General features: G+C 45.1%; 1 protein-coding gene across 1 annotated transcript in view; it reads right to left on the reverse strand.

Moving 5' to 3' along the window:
* The window catches only part of PTPRT (protein tyrosine phosphatase receptor type T), a 1291533-nt gene that overhangs the window by 38936 nt on the left and 1234101 nt on the right, over positions 1 to 18496 (reverse strand). The window contains exons 21-23 of the mRNA XM_064276097.1: positions 16979 to 17095; positions 10513 to 10667; positions 648 to 783 (exon numbers count right to left, since the gene is read on the reverse strand). Of these exons, the coding sequence (XP_064132167.1) occupies positions 648 to 783; positions 10513 to 10667; positions 16979 to 17095 (408 nt within the window). The remainder of the gene's footprint in view (positions 1 to 647; positions 784 to 10512; positions 10668 to 16978; positions 17096 to 18496) is intronic.

Raw genomic sequence — 18496 nt, forward strand, 5'->3', positions numbered from 1 at the left:
TTCAGTAACTTTTTCCTGTAGAACTTGGCCTATCTCTCTATAGAAAGTGCTTAACCAATATCCTCCCATTTCTCTCAGGTCTTAGCTCTATAACTGGAGTGAGAGGTACCCAAAGGTCTACCTCTCCCTTGAGGGCAGGGGCTGTGTATTTCTATCTTATAATCCAAGGATATTATCTTTCCTGGAATCCCCAGTGCCTAGCTTAGGGTTTGACACATAGTAGGTACTCAATAATGTTGTTGATAGAATCTCTCCCTTAGTGACTGAGGCAATTCTTGGCACAAAGTAGGCACTCAATTAATTCCAGTTCTTCTGTATCCTTCTTTTCTTCAGTCAAGGCAGGAATACTATTCAAAGAATCCCTGAAAGTTGCCATGCAGTCCCTGCCTGGCTTCCCTCAGCAATGGATAACTCACCACCTTTCACCATTGGTGGAAGTCCCTGCACCTTAGGTCCTCATGGTTGGCAGAGGCTTCCTAGCTTCTATGGGTGGTGTCACTATAGCAAGCCATGCATTCACCCCCTCCCGCTCTTCCCACACCCAGGTCCTTTCTGTAGCATGCCCTCACCCACGGGCCTCTGATCTACCATGTTTCTCCTTGGCCAGAGCTGTAGGTGGCTGGTCAGCTTGGTCATGCAGGACTCACCTCTGTCTGCACCAGGTTGACCCTCTGTGCCCGGAGCTCACGCACGCAGTTGAAAATATCCACCACCCCTTCATTCTCAGCCATGTCGAGCATGGTATCGATGGCAATGAAGCAGCCAGTCCTCCCGGCTCCAGCGCTGGAAGAGAAGGTGTGGTCAGTGTTAGGAGACTTTGGGATGGCACCAACCCTGGGGAAGAGAGTAATCCTTGCCTTTGGAGGCTATTTTTATTAGGACTTACTTCTTTTCATTTTACTTATTTAACAAATGCTTATTTAGCACTTAAAATGTGACAGACGTGGTTCTAAGTGCTTTGTAGAAGCTACTTAATTTAGTTCTCCTAACAACCCTATGGGAAACCCTGGTGGCATAGTGGTTAAGAGCTTGGCTGCTAACCAAAAGGTCAGCAATTGAATCCACCAGGTGCTCCTTGGAAACTCAGTGGGATAGTTCTACTCTGTCCTATAGAGTCGCTATGAGTCAGAATCAACTCGACTGCAATGGTTTTTTTTTTTTTTTTTTTGGTTTAACAACCCTATGAGGTGGCTATAAGGTTTCTCATCAATTCTACAGATGAGAAAACTGAGTCACAGAGAGCTTACTTTGACCGAGGTCACCCAGCTGGTAAGTGGTAGAGCTAGAACTTTTACCCAGGCAGTTTAGTTCCAGAGTCTATGCTCTTAACCATTTCCTCAATAATATTTGTAGCACATAACGCATGCTTAGGCAGTATTTATCCATGAAGTTTCCTAGTTTGACAGGTAAAGATAATCTGTCTTTATAGAATAAAGCATATATAGCATACTATCTTTACAGTATAATAGCATGGTGCCTGGCACTCTGGAAATGCTCAATAAACATGTCTTTTCTCCCTCCCTCCCTACTTCCCTTCTCCCTTTTTTTCTTGATCAGCAAATGGGTTGATGAATGGAGGCAAGGTAGGGTAGGCAAGAGAGAGAACAGAGAGGAGGTGAATGAGAAGGTAGAACCAGAGCCCTCTGAGCTGCATCTCTCTGACTGCCTGGGCACCCACAGTCTTCCTTAGAACCAGGAGATGAGCCCATGGTAGAGATGACAAACCAAGGCTTAGAGGAGTAGGATAGGCAGACAAGAACCCTGGGAAGGAGGCATGTGAAAAGTGAGGCTCACAGGGGCCACACGACTAACTTTTTGGCTGGAAGAGAGGGAATCCTGGAGTCATGTGCAAAGGCCTAGGACTGGCCCCATCTGCACCTACTTCCTGGGATCCTGAATCAGGAGCATCATTAAACTAGAACAACTGAAAGCCCTGAGACCCTTGTCAGATAGCAAATCTCCTGATACAGACTTTCTTTCTGATCAATACTGGTTTCCTTCTGGAGAATCTCAGGCCAACTACAAAATAGCAAAGAACTCAATGAGACCCCACGGACTGCATGCAGCCCTTCCAAGATTAGTGCTGGATTCTAAAATCATGATGCTGAACCAAAGACAAATAGAACATTTGCCTTAACATTTCTGGAAACCAAGGCTGGACAGATTGTTAAGGATACACACTTCAGCTGTGTTTTCACATTTTGTTTTCCTCGCAGAAACAAGAGTCTATGTCTGACAATGTGGAAATCAAAGGAAATGAAGAGAAGATGAGTGATGGAACAGGAGTAAAAGCAGTATTGGCTAATTATAAATCTGAGGAATATAGGTCAGTGGAGGCAATCACCCACAGTGGTCTGAAAACTAAACCCACGGAGACCCAACCACTATTATCTAGAAAGTAAACTCATGGACATCCATCCGCAATTCTTTGAAAAGTAAACCCACAGAAACCTATCTACAATGGTTTGTGAATATATGAAAGCCATCCATAATGTTCTGGAAAATAAATCCATGGAAATCTATCCACTATGATCTGGAAACTAAACCTATGGAACCTATCCACAGTGATCTGGAAGTAACCCATGGGAACCCATCTACAATGTTCAGGAAAGTAAATCCATGGAACTTATCCACTATGATTTGGAAGATAAACCCACAGACTCCCATCCACTATAACCTGGAAAGTAAGCCCATGGAACCCATCCACAATGACCTGGAAAAGAAACCAGTGGAAAGCAGAGTCTTCATTCATGGTAAAATTTCATGGTTTGAATTGAGTGAAACCATGAAATGAATTGAGTAACTTGTATTTGTCTTGGAACACCTCCCTCCACCATAACCCAGACTCCCCAAGAGGGAATCAGTAGGCAAGGCCTCAGCTTCTAATAGGGAGGACAAAGAATATTCATTCATTCCTTTTCCAAAGTCTCATCATTAACACATTTTAGGTGAAAGAATCATAACATGCCCCCTTCTTGTAAGGATTGACCTATATGATGCTATATTTCTGTATCATATAGTAATTAAGCATATGACGTTTAGGGCCAGGCTTCCTGGGATCAAATCCTGGCTCTACCACTTCCTAGCTGTATAAACCTGGGTAAATGACTTAACCTCTCTGGATTTCAATACCCACATCCATAAAAGGTCAATGATAGGATAATATCCATACGCCTGTAAGGAAGACCAGTTACTTTTGACTATTATTCAAATTTACACACAAAACACTAAGGCCAAAGATGAAGAAATTGAAATTTTTACCTGCTTCTGCAGTCTGAAATTGATGGATCATGCAATTAGGATGCGCTGATAATTACTGGTGACTGGAATGCGAAAGTTGGAAACAAAGAACAAGGATTGGTAGTTGGAAAATATGGCCTTGGTGATAGAAATGATGCTGGAGATTGCATGATAGAATTTTTGCAAGACCAATGACTTTTTCATTGCAAATGCCTTTTTTCACCAACATAAACGGCACCTATAAATATGGTCCTCGCCAGATGGAACACACAGGAACAAATCAACTACATCTGTGAAAGAGACTATGGAAAAGCTCGATATCATCAGTCAGAACAAGGCCGGGGCCAACTGTGGAACAGACCATCAACTGCTCATATGGAAGTTCAAGTTGAAACTGAAGAAAATTGGAAAAAATTGACGAAAGCCAAAGTACGACCTTCAGTATATCCCGCCTGAATTTAGAGACCATTTCAAGAATAGACTTGACACACTGAACACTAATGACTGAACATCCAGACAAGTTGTGGAATCACATCAAGGACATCATACATGAAGAAAGCAAGAGGTTATTAAAAAGACAGGAGAGAAAGAAGAGACCTAAATGGATGTCATAAGAGACTCTGAAACTTGCTCTTGAATGTTGAGCAGCTAAAGCAAAAGGAAGAAATGTCAAAGTAAAAGAACTGAACAGAAGATTTCAAAGGGCAGCTTGAGAAGACAAAGTATTATAATGACATGTGCAAAGAGCTGGAGATAGAAAACCAAAAGGGAAGAACACTCTCAGCATTTCTCAAGATGAAAGAATTGAATTAAAAATTCAAGCCTCAAGTTGCAATAGTGAAGGACTCTATGGGGAAAATATTAAATGACGTGGGAAGCATCAAAAGAAAATGGAAGAAATACACACAGTCATTATACCAAAAAGAAATGGTCAGTGTTCAACCATTTCAAGAGTTAGCATATGATCAGGAACCAATGGTACTGAAGGAAGAAGTCCAAGCTGCCCTGAAGGCATTGGCCAAGTGCTCACTTGTCTATGCCAAGAAATTTGGAAGACAGCTACCTGATCAACCGACTGGAAGCAATCCATACTTATGCCTATTCCCAAGAAAAGTGATCCAACCAAATGAAGAAATCATCAAACAATATCATTAATATCACACGCAAGCAAAATTTTGCTGAAGATCATTCAAAAGTGGCTGCAGCAGCATATCGATAGGGAACTGCCAGAAATTCAGGCCAGTTTCAGAAGAGGATGTGGGGCCAGTGATATCATTGCTGATGTCAGATGGATCCTGGCTGAAAGCAGAGAATATCAGAAATCCCTTACCTGTGTTTTATGGACTATGTAAAGGCATTCGACTGTGTGGGTCATAACAAACTATGGATAGCATTGTGAAGAATGGAAATTCCAGAACACTTAATCGTGCTCATGAGACCTGTGCATAGATCAAGAGGCAGTTGTTCCAAAAGAACAAGGGGTACTATGTGGTTTAAAGTCAGGAAAAGTGTGTGTCAGGGTTGTATCCTTTCACTATACCTATTCAGTGTGTATGATGAGCAAATAATACGAGAATCTGGACTATATGAAGAAGAATGGGGCATCAGGATTGGAGGAAGATTCGTTAACAGCTTGTGTTGTCCAGATGACACGACCTTGCCTGCTGAAAGTGAAGAGGACTTGAAGCACTTACTGATGCAGATCAAGACCACAGCCTTTAGTATCGATTACACCTCAACATAAAGAAAACAAAAGTCCTCACAATTGGACCAATAGGCAACATCATGGTAAATGGAGAAAAGACTGAAGTTGTCAAGGATTTCATTTTACTTGGATCCACAATCAACGGCCATGGAAGCAGCAGTCAAGAAATCAAAAGACTCATTGCACTGGGGAAATCTGCTGCAAAGGACCTCTTTAGAGTGTTGAAAAGCAAAGATGTCACCTTGAAGACTAGGGTGTGCCTGACCCAAGCCATGGTATTTTCAATCGAATGCATGTGAAAGCTGGACAATGAATAAGGAAGACTGAAGAAGAATTGGAAATCCTGGTGGCTTAGTGAGCTATGGCTGCCAACCAAAATATCAGCAGTTCAAATCCACCAGGCGCTCCTTGGAAACTGTATGGGGCAGTTCTACTCTCCCCTAAGGGTCGCTATGGCTTGGAAGTGACTCGACGGCAACAGGTTTTTTTCTGGGTTTCAAAGAAGAATTGATGCCTTTGAACTGTGGTCTTGGTGAAGAATATGGAATGTACCGTGGACTGCCAAAAGAATGATTAAATCTGTGTTGGAAGAAGTACAACCAGAATGCTCTTTAGGAGCAAAGATGGTGAGACTGCGTCTTACATACTTTGGACATGTTGTAAGGAGGGATCAGTCCCTAGAGAAGGACATCATGCTTGGTAAAGTACAGGGTCAGTGGAAAAGAGGAAGACCCTCGATGGGGTGGATGGACACAGTGGCTGCAACAATGGGCTCAAGCATAACAAGGATTGTGAGCGTGGCGCAGGACCAGGCAGTGTTTTGCTCTGTTGTACATAGGGTTGCTATGAGTTGGAACCGACTTGATGGCACCTAACAACAACAACAGCAACATCCATAAAATGAGGCTGATAATAATAGACTGACTTTGTAGTATTAATGGCACAATACGTGGAAATTTCACAAAATTACGTTTTAAAAGCATAATGCATGTAAATTGCTTAGCCTGTTGATGCCTGGCGACATAGAAAATTCTCAATAAATAGTAGCTACTTGCATTCCATAAATATTTATTGAGCACCTATTATGCATTAGATGTTGGGATTGGGAGTGGAAATATGAAGATGAGGAAGTCATGATCCCTGTGTGAAAAAGCAGGGACAACATTAAAGGACAGCAAATGATAATATTTTTAAGTGCTTTCTATATGTCAGGATTTCTCTTTGGTGCTTAGTATGAGTTAACCAACACATTTAATCTCCAGAGTAGCCCCAGGAATGGGTACCACTCTTCCCAAGGGCATTAAGCTGACTTTCTATGGAGATACAGATGTAGAGCTATCATGCACTGATTGCTGCCAAGTTGATTCTGACTCATAGCGACCCTCTAGGACAGAGTAGAACTGCCCCACAGGGTTTCCAAGGAGCAGCTGGTGGGTTTGAACTGCCAACCTTTTGGTGAGCAGCTGAACTCTTAACCACTGTGTTGCCAGGGCTCTATTATCATGCACCTGGCAAAGCAGAGGGCCTGATAAATGTTTGCCATTGTCTTTCCTTCTCCCTCACTCAGGATCTGGGCTGCTCTTTGGGATACAGGCAGTCTCTAGATTATGAATGAGATTCGTTCCTAAGTGTCTCTTTAAGAATTTGCAGGCAAGTCAGAACAGTTGCATACAGTTCTTATTTAGCCTTACTTTAGTGCAAGAAAGGAGGCCTGGTGGTGCAGTGGTTAAATCACTTGGCTGCTAAATGAAAGGTTAGTGGTTTGAACTCACCAGCCACTCCATGGGAGAATGATGTGGCAGTCTGCGTCCGTAGAGATTCACAGGGTAGAACTGTCCCATAGAATCAATATGAGTCGGAATCGACATGATGACAGTGAGTTTGGTTTGGGGTTTGGTGCAAGAAAAGGCTTGAAGACTTTACGATGATTTAAAAGCTGCACATGCAGCAAGTGAAGGTGATTGTGATGAAGAATTCGTTACAAGTAGGCTTTGGTTCAGTCATTTCAAAGTGGGGTCAAATTACTAACAATGCAGAAGAGAAACCAGATAACTGGGAGCTCCTAAAAATCAAACACCTACGCTCACCCAAAGACTTCACCAAAAGAGTAGAAAGATTACCTACAGACTGGGAAAAAGTTTTTAGCTATGACATTTCCGATCTCTAAAATCTACATGATACTGCAAAAAACTCAACTACAAAAAGACAAATAACCCAATTAAAAAATGGGCAAAGGATATGAACAGACACTTCACTAAAGAAGACATTCAGGTAGCTAACAGATACTTGAGGAAATGCTCATGATCATTAGCCATTAGAGAAATGCAAATCAAAACTACAATGAGATTCCATCGCACTCCAACAAGGCTGGCATTCATCCAAAAAACACAAAATAATAGATGTTGGAGAGGTTGTGGAGACACTGGAATGCGCTTATACACTGCTGGTGGGAATGTAAAATGGTACAACCACTTTGGAAATCAATTTGGCGCTTCCTTAAAAAACTAGAAATAGAACTACCATACGACCCAGCAATTCCATTCCTTGGACTATATCCTAGAGAAATAAGAGCCTTTACACGAACAGATATATGCACACCCATGTTCATTGCAGCACTGTTTACAATAACAAAAAGATGGAAGCAACCAAGGTGCCCATCGATGGATGAATGGATAAATAAATTATGGTATATTCACACAATGGAATATTATGCATCGATAAAGAGCAACGATGAATCTGTGAACCATTTCATGACATGGAAGAATCTGGAAGGCATTATGCTGAGTGAAATTAGTCAGCTGCAAAAGGACAAATATTGTATAAGACCACTATTATAAGAACTCGAGAAATAGTTTAAACAGAGAAGAGAATATTCTTTGATGGTTATGAGAGGGGGGAGGGAAGGAGGGAGAGGGATTTTCACTAGTTAGATAGTAGGTAAGAACTATTTTAGGTGAAGGGAAAGACAACAGACAATACAGGAGAGGTCAACACAACTGGACTAAACCAAAAGCAAAGAAATTTCCTGAATAAATCGAACACTGAAGGCCAGCGTAGCAGGGGCGGGGGTTTGGGGACTTTGGTTTCAGGAGACATCTAAGTCAATTGGCATAATAAAATCTATTAAGAACACATTCTGCATCCCACTTTGGAGAGTGGCCTCTGGGGTCTTAAACGCTAGCAAGCAGCCATCTAAGATGCATCAATTGGTCTCAACCCACCTGGAACAAAGGAGAATGAAGCACTCCAAAGACACAAGGTAATTATGAGCCCAAGAGGCAGAAAGGGCCACATAAAGCAGAGACTACATTAGCCTGAGACAGAAGAACTAGATGGTGCCTGGCAACAACTGATGACTGTCCTGACAGGGTACACGACAAAGAACCCCTGAGGGAGCAGGAAAGCAGTGGGATGCAGACCCCAAATTCTGACAAAAAAGACCAGACTTAATGGTCTGACTGAGACTAGAATGACCCCGGAGGTCATGGTCCCCAGACCTTCTGTTAGCTCAAAACAGGAACCATTCCCAAAGCCAACTCTTTGGACAGGGATTGGACTGGACTATGGGATAGGCAATGATACTGGTGAAGAATGAGCTTCTTGGATCAAGTAGACTCATAAGACTATGTTGGCATCTCCTGCTGAAGGAGAAATGAGAGGGTAGAGGGGGTCAGAAGCTGGCCAGATAGACACGAAAAGAGAGAATGGGGAGAAGGAGTATGCTGTCTCATTAGGGGGAGAGCAATTAGGAGTATATCCCGTATACAGCAAGGTGTTTATAAATTTTTGTATAAGATTCTGGCTTGATTTGTAAACTTTCACTTAAAGCACAATAAAAATTAAAACAAAACAAAGTGAGGTCAAATTTATATATCATTAAAGGCAAGTACAAGTTGCCCATAAGAGTGACTTACTTCATATGGCTTGGGGCTAATATTCTATTGTCCTTGGATTATTACGAAATGTAAAGCCCAAATACATGTGGAGAGCACAAGAGGTGTGGTGAGTGTTATCTCTTAATCCTCAGTTGCCTCATCTGCAAAATGGGGATTCTATCCTCACCTCCCTGTTGCAGGAGGATAAGTGAGATGCTGTGGGAGAAAGGGGCTGGCTCCGAGACACCTGCATTTGGAAGTCTCTCCTGTTCCCTTGGCTGATGCGGACACTGGCAGAGCAGGGAGAAGATAACTTGAGCATGCAGGGTCTGGGAAGAGGGGCCAGTGCAAGGTCGCATTGGAAATAAGAGGCGATGGGAAGGAGGGGAGGATGCCTCCAGCTCTGGATGGCCACCCTCCTCCAATGCTTCATGCCCTTGACATGATACTTCATCTCCATTTAGGAGGCTTCAAAGACATGCCACTCATTCCCAATGTGACTTTCTAGGTCAGAGCTGAAAATCTCTCTTCTCCATAATAAGGTGAAACCTGACGCTGTCCATTTACTCCCTATTAAGGACCCTGCAGGCCAGCAATTGATTTTTAAAATAATAGAAATGAAGAGGAGCATTTTAACTGAGGCACCCTGCTGCCATGTCAAGGAGCTCAGGGATAATGTCTGGAGAAAAGTATGTTAAAGAGCCTGGCTCTGCCATTTTACACCTGTATGGCCCTGCAAAGTGTCTACCTTCTCAGTACCTCAGTTTTCTCATTTGTACAATGGAAGTAATTGTAATGCCCCGCCTCTCAAGGTTGGGTGAGAAGTAAATGAAATAATGTGGGTAAAGTTCATGTGGTAGGTGTGGCAGACACTCAGTGCCCAGCCCATGTCCTGAATGTCTACAATTTCAGGGCAACAACGACAACAACAGCTGCTGCTACTATTACTGTTATTGTTGTTCTTAGATATTGGGACCTTGATCTCATCAGAAAGGGTGGTTGTAGGGGATCCAGGCATAGGAGCCTCTAAGGTACAGTATAAAGGCCATGGGAAAGGCAGTCTCCCCCTTAGTGAAGAATGGCAGAGAGGTATATTTTGGGGACTGGGAGGCCTTTGGCTTGCCTGCAGCTTGATGGGGGTTGCTGGGCAGCTTGACCTGGCTCCACTTCCCATTGCCAGCACCTCCATCTCTTTGCCTGAGGACTTTCTCTGGGGTCCTGGAGGCTGCTCTGCTCCCATGCATGGCAGGCCAGAAGGGTCAAGAAGTTAACACCTCCCAGGAGGAGGCCTAGTGGCTCAGTGGATAAGAGCTATGGCTGCTAACCAAAAGGTTGGCAATTTGAATCCACCAGCTGTTCCCTGGAGACCCTATGGGGCAGTTCTGCTCTGTCCTATAGGGTCACTATGAGTCAGAATCGACTTGAAGCCAACGGCTCTGGTCTGGAGAAGCAGCCCTGAGGCAATGACTGAGGAGCCTGTGTATAGGTACTGATTATTAATTACTACTATTACTGTTGCTGTTGGTAAATGTTGGGACCTGGGCCTCGTCAGGAAGGGCTGAGCACTGGGGATTCATGCATGAGAGCCTTTAAGGCGAAGAATAAAATTCACCAGAAAGGCAGTCTCTCCCTCACTGAGAGAGCGGAGCTTCAGAGGGGTACTTCTGTGGGGGGGAGGGGGCTTTGGCTTACCTGCAGTGGACCACTATGGGTCCGGCTTCAGGAGGGTTGAGGAACTTGACCTGGCGGACAAAGCCCAGGAGACCAGTGGCGTAGCAGGGGACCCCATGGTCAGGCCAGCTGGTGAAGTGGAAGAGGCGGAGCTCTCGGATCTCGTGGTAGCCTTTCTGAGGAGAGAATGGCCTCTGTTCATGAAGGTGCTGCCCCCAGGTACCCCACCCACGCCCATGGGGAGCTGCGGCTGCAGCGCCCAGAAACCAGTCCCCCTGCTGTTCAGGGAGGACAAGGCCCTTGTAGGGTAGAGAGACGGCACAGGACAGAGTGATTGTGTGATCAGCTACATTTGGGAAACATGGAATTAGATGAGGTGAAATTACTGCAGGACTTCTCAGTGCCTTTAGCTTATTGCCGTACATTCTGAATCCTCGCAAGGGGCAATGTAACTCCCACAGTGTTTCTCAAACTTATTTGCCCAGGGGACCATCTTCTGACAAGTGTTTCATGGGACTTGTACTCAGCAGAACAGACCAAGAGAAATGTTGGCCTTACAAACCAAGTTCAAATTGTTTACAGTGGACTGGGAGGCCTTTCGGTGAATGAGATCTGGCATCCTCCAGTTTTCCAGCCTTGTCTAGGAGAGTCCCCATGGCTTTGAAACTTCTCCAAATTTAGCAGAATTCTTTATTAATTAGATTTGTACGAAGCAAATAAGGGCAGGGCTTCTCTGACTGATGGGGACAGTGGGGCCTAGAGCTCTGATTGGGTCCCTCTCTCCATCCCTCATACACACACATACACCAAGCCAAATTGCAGTTCTTTGATTATTCATGGCCAAGCCACACCTCTGGGCCTTTGCTTTTGCAGCTTGTCCTACCTGGCTTTTCTACTTACTGATTTCCTGCAGAAATTTAGAGAGCACTGAACAAAAGTCTGTTTGTTCATTCCCTCCATTAAAAAAAATAGTCACTGAGGGTCATCTGTGCCCAGCCCTGTCCTTGGAACAGCTCGTGGCCTAGTAGGGGAGGCAGACTCACAAGCAAGTAATTCTATTAAAGTGCAAAAAGAGTGTCATTTAATTTGATCTGGGGCAAGGAAAAATCCAAGAAGTCTTCCTGGAGGAGGTAATGCCTGACCCAAGTCTTGAAATATTAATAGTGAAAATAATAGGTAACATTTATTAAGCTTTTCCTAAGAGTGTCACTCACTCTTCTGAACACTTAAATTTAATAATTCCTGTAATCCTCATATCAATCCTCATAATTATTATCTCTATTTTATGGATGAAGAAATTGAGGCTAAGAGAGATTATGTAACCTCCCCAAGGTCATACAACTAGTCAACTTGAAGCCTGGCTGTCTGGCTCTACAGTCTGCACTCCTAACCATTGGGATAGACTGCTGTGTGAGTATTGCCCAGCTGAAGAGATGGAGGAAGGAGTCCTAGGCAGAGAGACGGCATAGGCAAAGGCCTGGGGACAGGGATTAGCATGGTGTATGCAGAGAATCACAAACATGCAGTGCAGCTCCTGAGGAACATGGGAGATGGGCAATAACAGACAACTGGACTGGGGATGTGAGAGGATGGAGGATGGGTGGGGCTGGATCCTGGAAGGCCTTAATCCCACATTCAGGATTTGGGATTTTATCCCTGAGGCACTGAGGAGCTATAGGAAGTTGGCACAGATGGTTGCACAGAAAGGGAATTGCATTATTAGGTTTGCATTTCAGAAGGATCGTGCCAACTGCTATGAAGGATGGCTTTGGGTAGGTGTTGAGGGGTTATGTACTGGGCATAGTTGGTGGCCACTCGATCCTCTTTCCAGGGCCAGTGCGCACCTGCAGTGCACAGCTATTTTGAGTGTTGGCCACAAATAGCTCACTATTACCCCCTTCTTGAGAGAATTTCTCTCTGATGAATGGGAGCCACCTCACCTATGGTCAGCTGGCATTCAGTTACTGGCATGGGCACTAGGGTGACCAACTGTCCTAGTTTGCCTGGGACTGAGCGGTGTCCCAGGACATGAGACTTTCAGTGTTAAAACAAGGACAGTGTCAGCAAACCAGGATAATTCATTACCCTAGAGAGGGTAGGAAAGGCCCTTCAAGATTGGACCAAGTCTATGGTACAATCCATGTTCCCCCATGGGATCAAGCAGAAGCAGGCCTCCAACTGAGACCACACCCTTGCTCAGCTTGCTCCTCTGCCCTGTCCTGCTGCCCTCACTCCCCACCTCCTGTGAGCATTCACTCAACACATCATCAAGGGCACCAAATCCCTACCTCAGGCTCTGCTTCAAGGGAACCCACGCCTGGACAGGGGCAAGGCTACAGGCAGAGAGCCCTATTTAAAGGTACGGCCCAGAGTCTAAGCAGGAGAGAATAAAGGCCTGGATTAAGGCAGTGATGGACAAGCTGAAATGGGAGTGGAGAAAACAGCTTCAAGAATACTTGGACTTTTCCACTTCATCCTCCAAATCAGCTGTGGGAAGCCCTTGTTAGAGCCCTCACCGCCTGTGCTGCGATTACTTATCAAGGATCCTCTCTCCCTGAAGGGATTGTGCTTTCTTCAAGGGCAGACAACAGTTTTAGTTTATTTCAGGGTCCCCAGCTCAGGCACAGATTTTGAGCTTATAACTCAAGAAGTATTTGCTGAGTGCCTGCTGCCTGAGTGCCTCAGGACCAAACCAAACCCCTTGCCATTGAGTCGATTCTGCCTCATAGTGACCTTATGGGACAGAGTAGAACTGTCCCGTAGGGTTCCCAAGGCTGTAATCTTTTTTTTTTTTTTTAATTGTACTTTAGATGCGGGTTTACAGAGCAAACTAGTTTCTCATTAAACAATTAGAACACAAAGTGTTTTGTGACATTTGTTGCCAACCCCAGGACATGTCCCCTTCTTGACCTTAGATTTTCTGTTACCAGCTTTCCTGTCTGCCTGCCCACACCCCCTCCCCGTCTTCTCATCCTTGCTCCTGGGCTCCTGGGCTGTTGTGCCCATTTACTCTCATTTTGTTTTGTGGGCCTGTCTAATTTTTAGCTGAAGGGTGATCCTCAGGAATGACTTATTACTGAGCTAAAAGCGGTCCGGGGGCCATACTCTTGGGGTTTCTCCAGTCTCTCTCAGACCCGTAAATCTGGTCTTTTTTGTGAGTTTGAATTTTGTTCTACATTTTTCTCCAACTCTGTACTGGACCCTCTATTGTGATCCCTGTCAGATTCCTTTGGGCTAATCTTTCCCTTGTATCTTTGGTTCTCTCCTTTCTTCCTTACTCCTGAAGGGGTGAGACCAGTGTAGTATCTTAGATGGCCGCTCACAGGCTTTTAAGACCCCAGATGCTGCTCACCACAGTAGAACGTAGAACATTTTCTTCATAAACTATGTTATGCTGATTGAGCTAGATGTTCCCTGAGACCATAGTCCCCCCCCACAGCCCTCAGCCCTGTGATTCTGTCCCTCAGGGAGTTTGGATGTATCTATGGAGCTTCCATGACCTTGCCTTGGACAAGTTGTGCTGGCTTCCAAGGCTGTAATCTTTATGCAAGCAGGCTGCCACATCTTTCTCCCAGGGAGCTGCTGGTGGGTTCAAATTGTCGACCTTTCAGTTAGCAGCCAAGCACTTAACTACTGCTCTACCAGGGCTGCTGGATAAGTCAGGTTAATCCTCAGAGGCTATTGGTGTCTTCCAAAGATACCTCCCAATGTATAGTATCTTCGTTTATGATTGTAAGAAAAACAAAGACACAACCAAGAAAAGACTAGAACTCTTCAACATGCCATACTGGTTGCAATCTTCTGAGCCTTCCCAGTCAAGTGTCTGGGTCCCAAGATGGGCCACCATATCCCCAGTCACATACCTCATTCCCAGATACTAACCACATATGTGGCAGATGTGATTGGTGTCCCACCCAGATCCTCTCTATTGGGCTGGTACACCCAGGCCCCGGCTGCTGGGAGTGTTGGCTGCTAGCAGATCACAGCTGCCCTGTTTTCCAGAGAGTTGCCTTCAGCTGGTGGGAGCTTCCCCAAACTGGAGGTTACCCTTAACCCTGGGGTGATCCGTAATCAATGGACCAATTGATATAGAGCACAGAGGTCTGGCTTACTTACCTCTGCAGTGCGGTTTATGTTTCAGAGGTCCCCTGTGGATCAGGCAGGCCTAGGCTAGCCTTTACTGAGACCCTGTCCTTCTCAGCCCCTTCGCCTTCCCTCTTCTGCATCCCTTCCTCTTACAAGCTTCTCTTGAGAGCCCTCCCTTGATACATCATGTACACTGAATCCTTTTCTAAGGCTCTGTTTCTAAGGAACCTGACCTAAGACAACACCTATATGCCTGATTGTCCAGGTGGATAAACAGCAACCTGTTGTTTTCCTTCCTTTTAATGGAGGGAGCTCATGTGCCTCCTGATTTCTTCATCTAAGTCTGCAGACTCAGGCCTTTACAAGAGTGGGGTAGTATGTGGGGGTATGGAGGGATGGCGGATGAGTTGCCAGGAGCAAACAGTGTATGCTGTTTTGGCCCTCACCAGGACTTATCCAAACCTCAAGGGCACAGCTCTCAATGCATTTAAATTCCCAGTGCTTTTGCATCCTCAGGCCTGTGGCTACTTGGTCCATTAATGCGGCTACTTTCAGAAAATGGCTACTGTGGTGTAGTGGAAGGGGCAATGGGCTTGGAGTCAGGGGCGAAGTGTAAAACTTGGTCCTTCCACCTTCTATCTGGACAACTCTGGACAAGTGACTTACCCTTTCTGTACCTCAGTTTCTTCATCTGCAAAATGGGGGCACAAATAGTACCTACTTCATGAGGTTATTGGGAGGAATAAATGAGTTAATTTATGCATAGCACTTAGAAAAGCACCTGGTGTAGTAAGTGCTCAATAAATGTGAGCTACTTTTTTTTTTTACTATTGTAATAAAAGGAGCCCTTGTTGCACAGTGGTTAAGCACTTTGCTACTAACCCTAAGGTTGGTGGTTCAAACTCATCCAGAGGCCCCGTGGGAGAAAGACCTGGTGATCTGCTCGAGGTCTAGGTCTCACAGCCTAAAAACCCTATGCGGCAGTTCTACTCTGTCGCGTGAGGTTGCCGTGAGTCAAAATCAACTCAACAGCACCAAACAACAATGACAACATTGTTATCATAGTAATTATATAATAATTATAATAAAATAATAATTAAATTATAAATATAGTAATTATTATCTGCAATGTTCTTCTTGCTCATCAAGCTCCTGCCACCCTGGCCCCCTTTCAATGCCTAGAACAGTGTTTCTCAACCTTATAACTATTGACATTTGGGCCAGATAATGCTTTATTGTGGGGGGCTTGTCCTGTGTATTGAAGCATGTTTAGTCGCATCCCTGGTCTATATCTATTAGATGCCAGTAGCACCATCTCTAAGTTGTGACAATCAAAAATGCTTCCAGACATTGCTACATGTCCCCTGGGGGACAAAACCACCCCTGGTTAAGGATCAATGGTCTAGAGCACATCAAGATCTCTTTTTTTCCCTCCAGAACTTCGCATAGTTTGTGTCCTCTCCCTGGGACAGCTTTCTTGCCACTTTTCCTCTGCCTTCTCCTCCTCCTCCACTCTCTGCCTGCATGGCAACTCCTCGGGAGTTCCTCTCTGCATATCTTTGGTGGGTTTCTATCTCTACCCCTTGCATGTTTCCGTGGTAGCATTTATCACAGTGTGTAACTGTTTTGCTGATTTGCCTGTTGAATTCTGTTTGTCCCTCCCACATGGATCCCATTGGAGCAGGATCTATGTCTGACTTGATTACTGATCGATCCCTACTGCCAAGCATGGCTGAGTGTTTGCAATTGAGCAGAGGTCAGAAAAAAGATGGGGGCTAGAGAGCAGCCCTGGTGGCACAGTGGTTAAGAGCTATGGCTGCTAACAAAGAGTTGGCAGTTCGAATCCACCAGCTGCTCCTTGGAAACCCTATGAGGCAGTTCTACTCTGTCCTATCGGGTCACTAGGAGTTGGAATCCACTAGATGGCAATGGGCTTTTTAGAGAGCAAGTGAAAGCAGAAGTATTGGGAAAGGACGTTATTAAGAGATGGTTATTGGGGGTTGGGAGCCCTAGTGGTACAGTGGTTAAGCACTTGGCTGTTAACTGAAAGGTCAGTACCTCGAACCCACCAGCCACTCAGCAGGAGAAAGATGTGGCAGTCTGCTTATGTAAAGATTACAGCTTTGGAAACCCTATGGGGCAGTTCTACTCTGTCCTATAGGGTTGCTATGAATTGGAATCAACTCGACAGCAGTGCGTAACGGGCGAGAATTGGGAATTAGGGGTTGGGAGGACAAAGGCTCTTAGCTGGGAACAGGATGGAAGGTGCTGAACTGAAGGGGAGACTTTACAACTCCTCTGCCCCTGCACAGAGCAGACCCTCAGTTACCATGTGCTGCTGAATGAACAAACTGGCCTGCCTGGTGGGTAGGTGGCTGCCCACAACCACAGAGAAGCTTACCTTCTGGACTGTGAATGTTCGTATGACGTATTCTGCCAGGGGCTCTGTTTCAATCAGGGTGACTTTAATGTCTCCGTAGACCTCAGTGTCATCTGGCCAGTATCGCACACACTTCACCTGTGGCCAAGGGAGAGACAGAGAAAGGATGGAGATGAAGGTATATGACCAGGTGGCTGGGTGTGAACAGCCACCCTCACCTGGACCTCCCATTCAAATAAACCCCAGGGTGACTTTGGTGGAATTTCAGTCCAAGGGGGTCTCAGCCAGCCAGGAATCAGCAAACTGCACAAGGTCAAGCTCACTCCCTAGAGGAAATGGAGCCATGAAAACAATAATAGTATAATTTTCAAATCCATTTATTGGACTAAGTGATCAAATAGGACTAGGAGAGATAGGCATATATTATTATGCCCATTTTACAGATGACAATAATACTCAAGTTTGGAGGTTTGGGAACTTGTCCAGGGTCACATGGCCAGCTTTCTACCTTTTGGCTGAATCCTCTTTCTGTTACAGCAGGCTGGAGCAGCTGAGTGTTTTCAGCTGAGCAGAGATCAGAATTAAAGATGGGGAAGACAGAGCAGGTGAAAGCGGAAGTGGTCAGGAAGGGACAGTCTTAAGAGGTCGTCACTGGGGGCTGGGAGGAGAAAGGCTCTTAGTTGGGAACCGGATGGAAGGTGCTGGGCCCAAGGGAAGACTTTGCAATGCCTCTGCCCTTGCCAGTCAGTGCAGACGCTACGAATAAGCCATCCCCACCTTTCGCTCTCTAAGCACACTCCGCAGGAGGAAAAGGAGATCCTCAGTTTCCCCTTAAAAGAACAAAAGTATTACCATTCCGGGGGACGCCGCGTGGCCTAGAGTGGCATTTCCCACAGTGTGTTCCGCTGGGTGCTAATAGGTGTTAGGTAAAAACAGGAAACAAAACAAAAAAAAAGGTTTTGTGGTCAAATGAGTTTGGGAAATGCTGGATTAAACAAAGTTAAACAGGATCTTGCCTCGAACTACTCAGCTGTTTTAATGTGCTAATGCTAATTAATGTGTTTTAGGACTTTCCAAAAGGGCCACAGTGCATACAGCATTTCCCAAACGTATTTAACCATGGAACCCTCTTCTCACTAAGCAGCCTGCAGACTCGCATCCCACGGAACCCACTTAGGGAAACACTGGTATAGCGCCATAAGCTTAGGGGCCAAACGAACTCAACACCCGGCTCTGACACTCAGTAGCTATCTAGCTTCTGCCAAGTGATGAAACACCTCTCTGAGCCTTAGCTTCCCGTTGACAATAGTAGCCACTAACCATTTGCCGTCAAGTAGGTTCCAGCTCATGGTGACCCCATTTATGTCAGAGTAGAACTGTGCTCCATAGGGTTTTCAATTGTTGATTTTTTTGGAAGTAGATTGCCAGGACTCTCTTCCAGGGTGCCTCTGGGTAGACTTGAACCTCCAACCTTTCACTTAGCAGCCTAGCACATTAACCGATTGCAATACCCAGGGTCTCCATTAATAAGGGTAGCTA

The sequence above is a fragment of the Loxodonta africana genome, chromosome 24 (assembly GCF_030014295.1).
Source record: "Loxodonta africana isolate mLoxAfr1 chromosome 24, mLoxAfr1.hap2, whole genome shotgun sequence".
Lineage (NCBI taxonomy): Eukaryota > Metazoa > Chordata > Mammalia > Proboscidea > Elephantidae > Loxodonta > Loxodonta africana.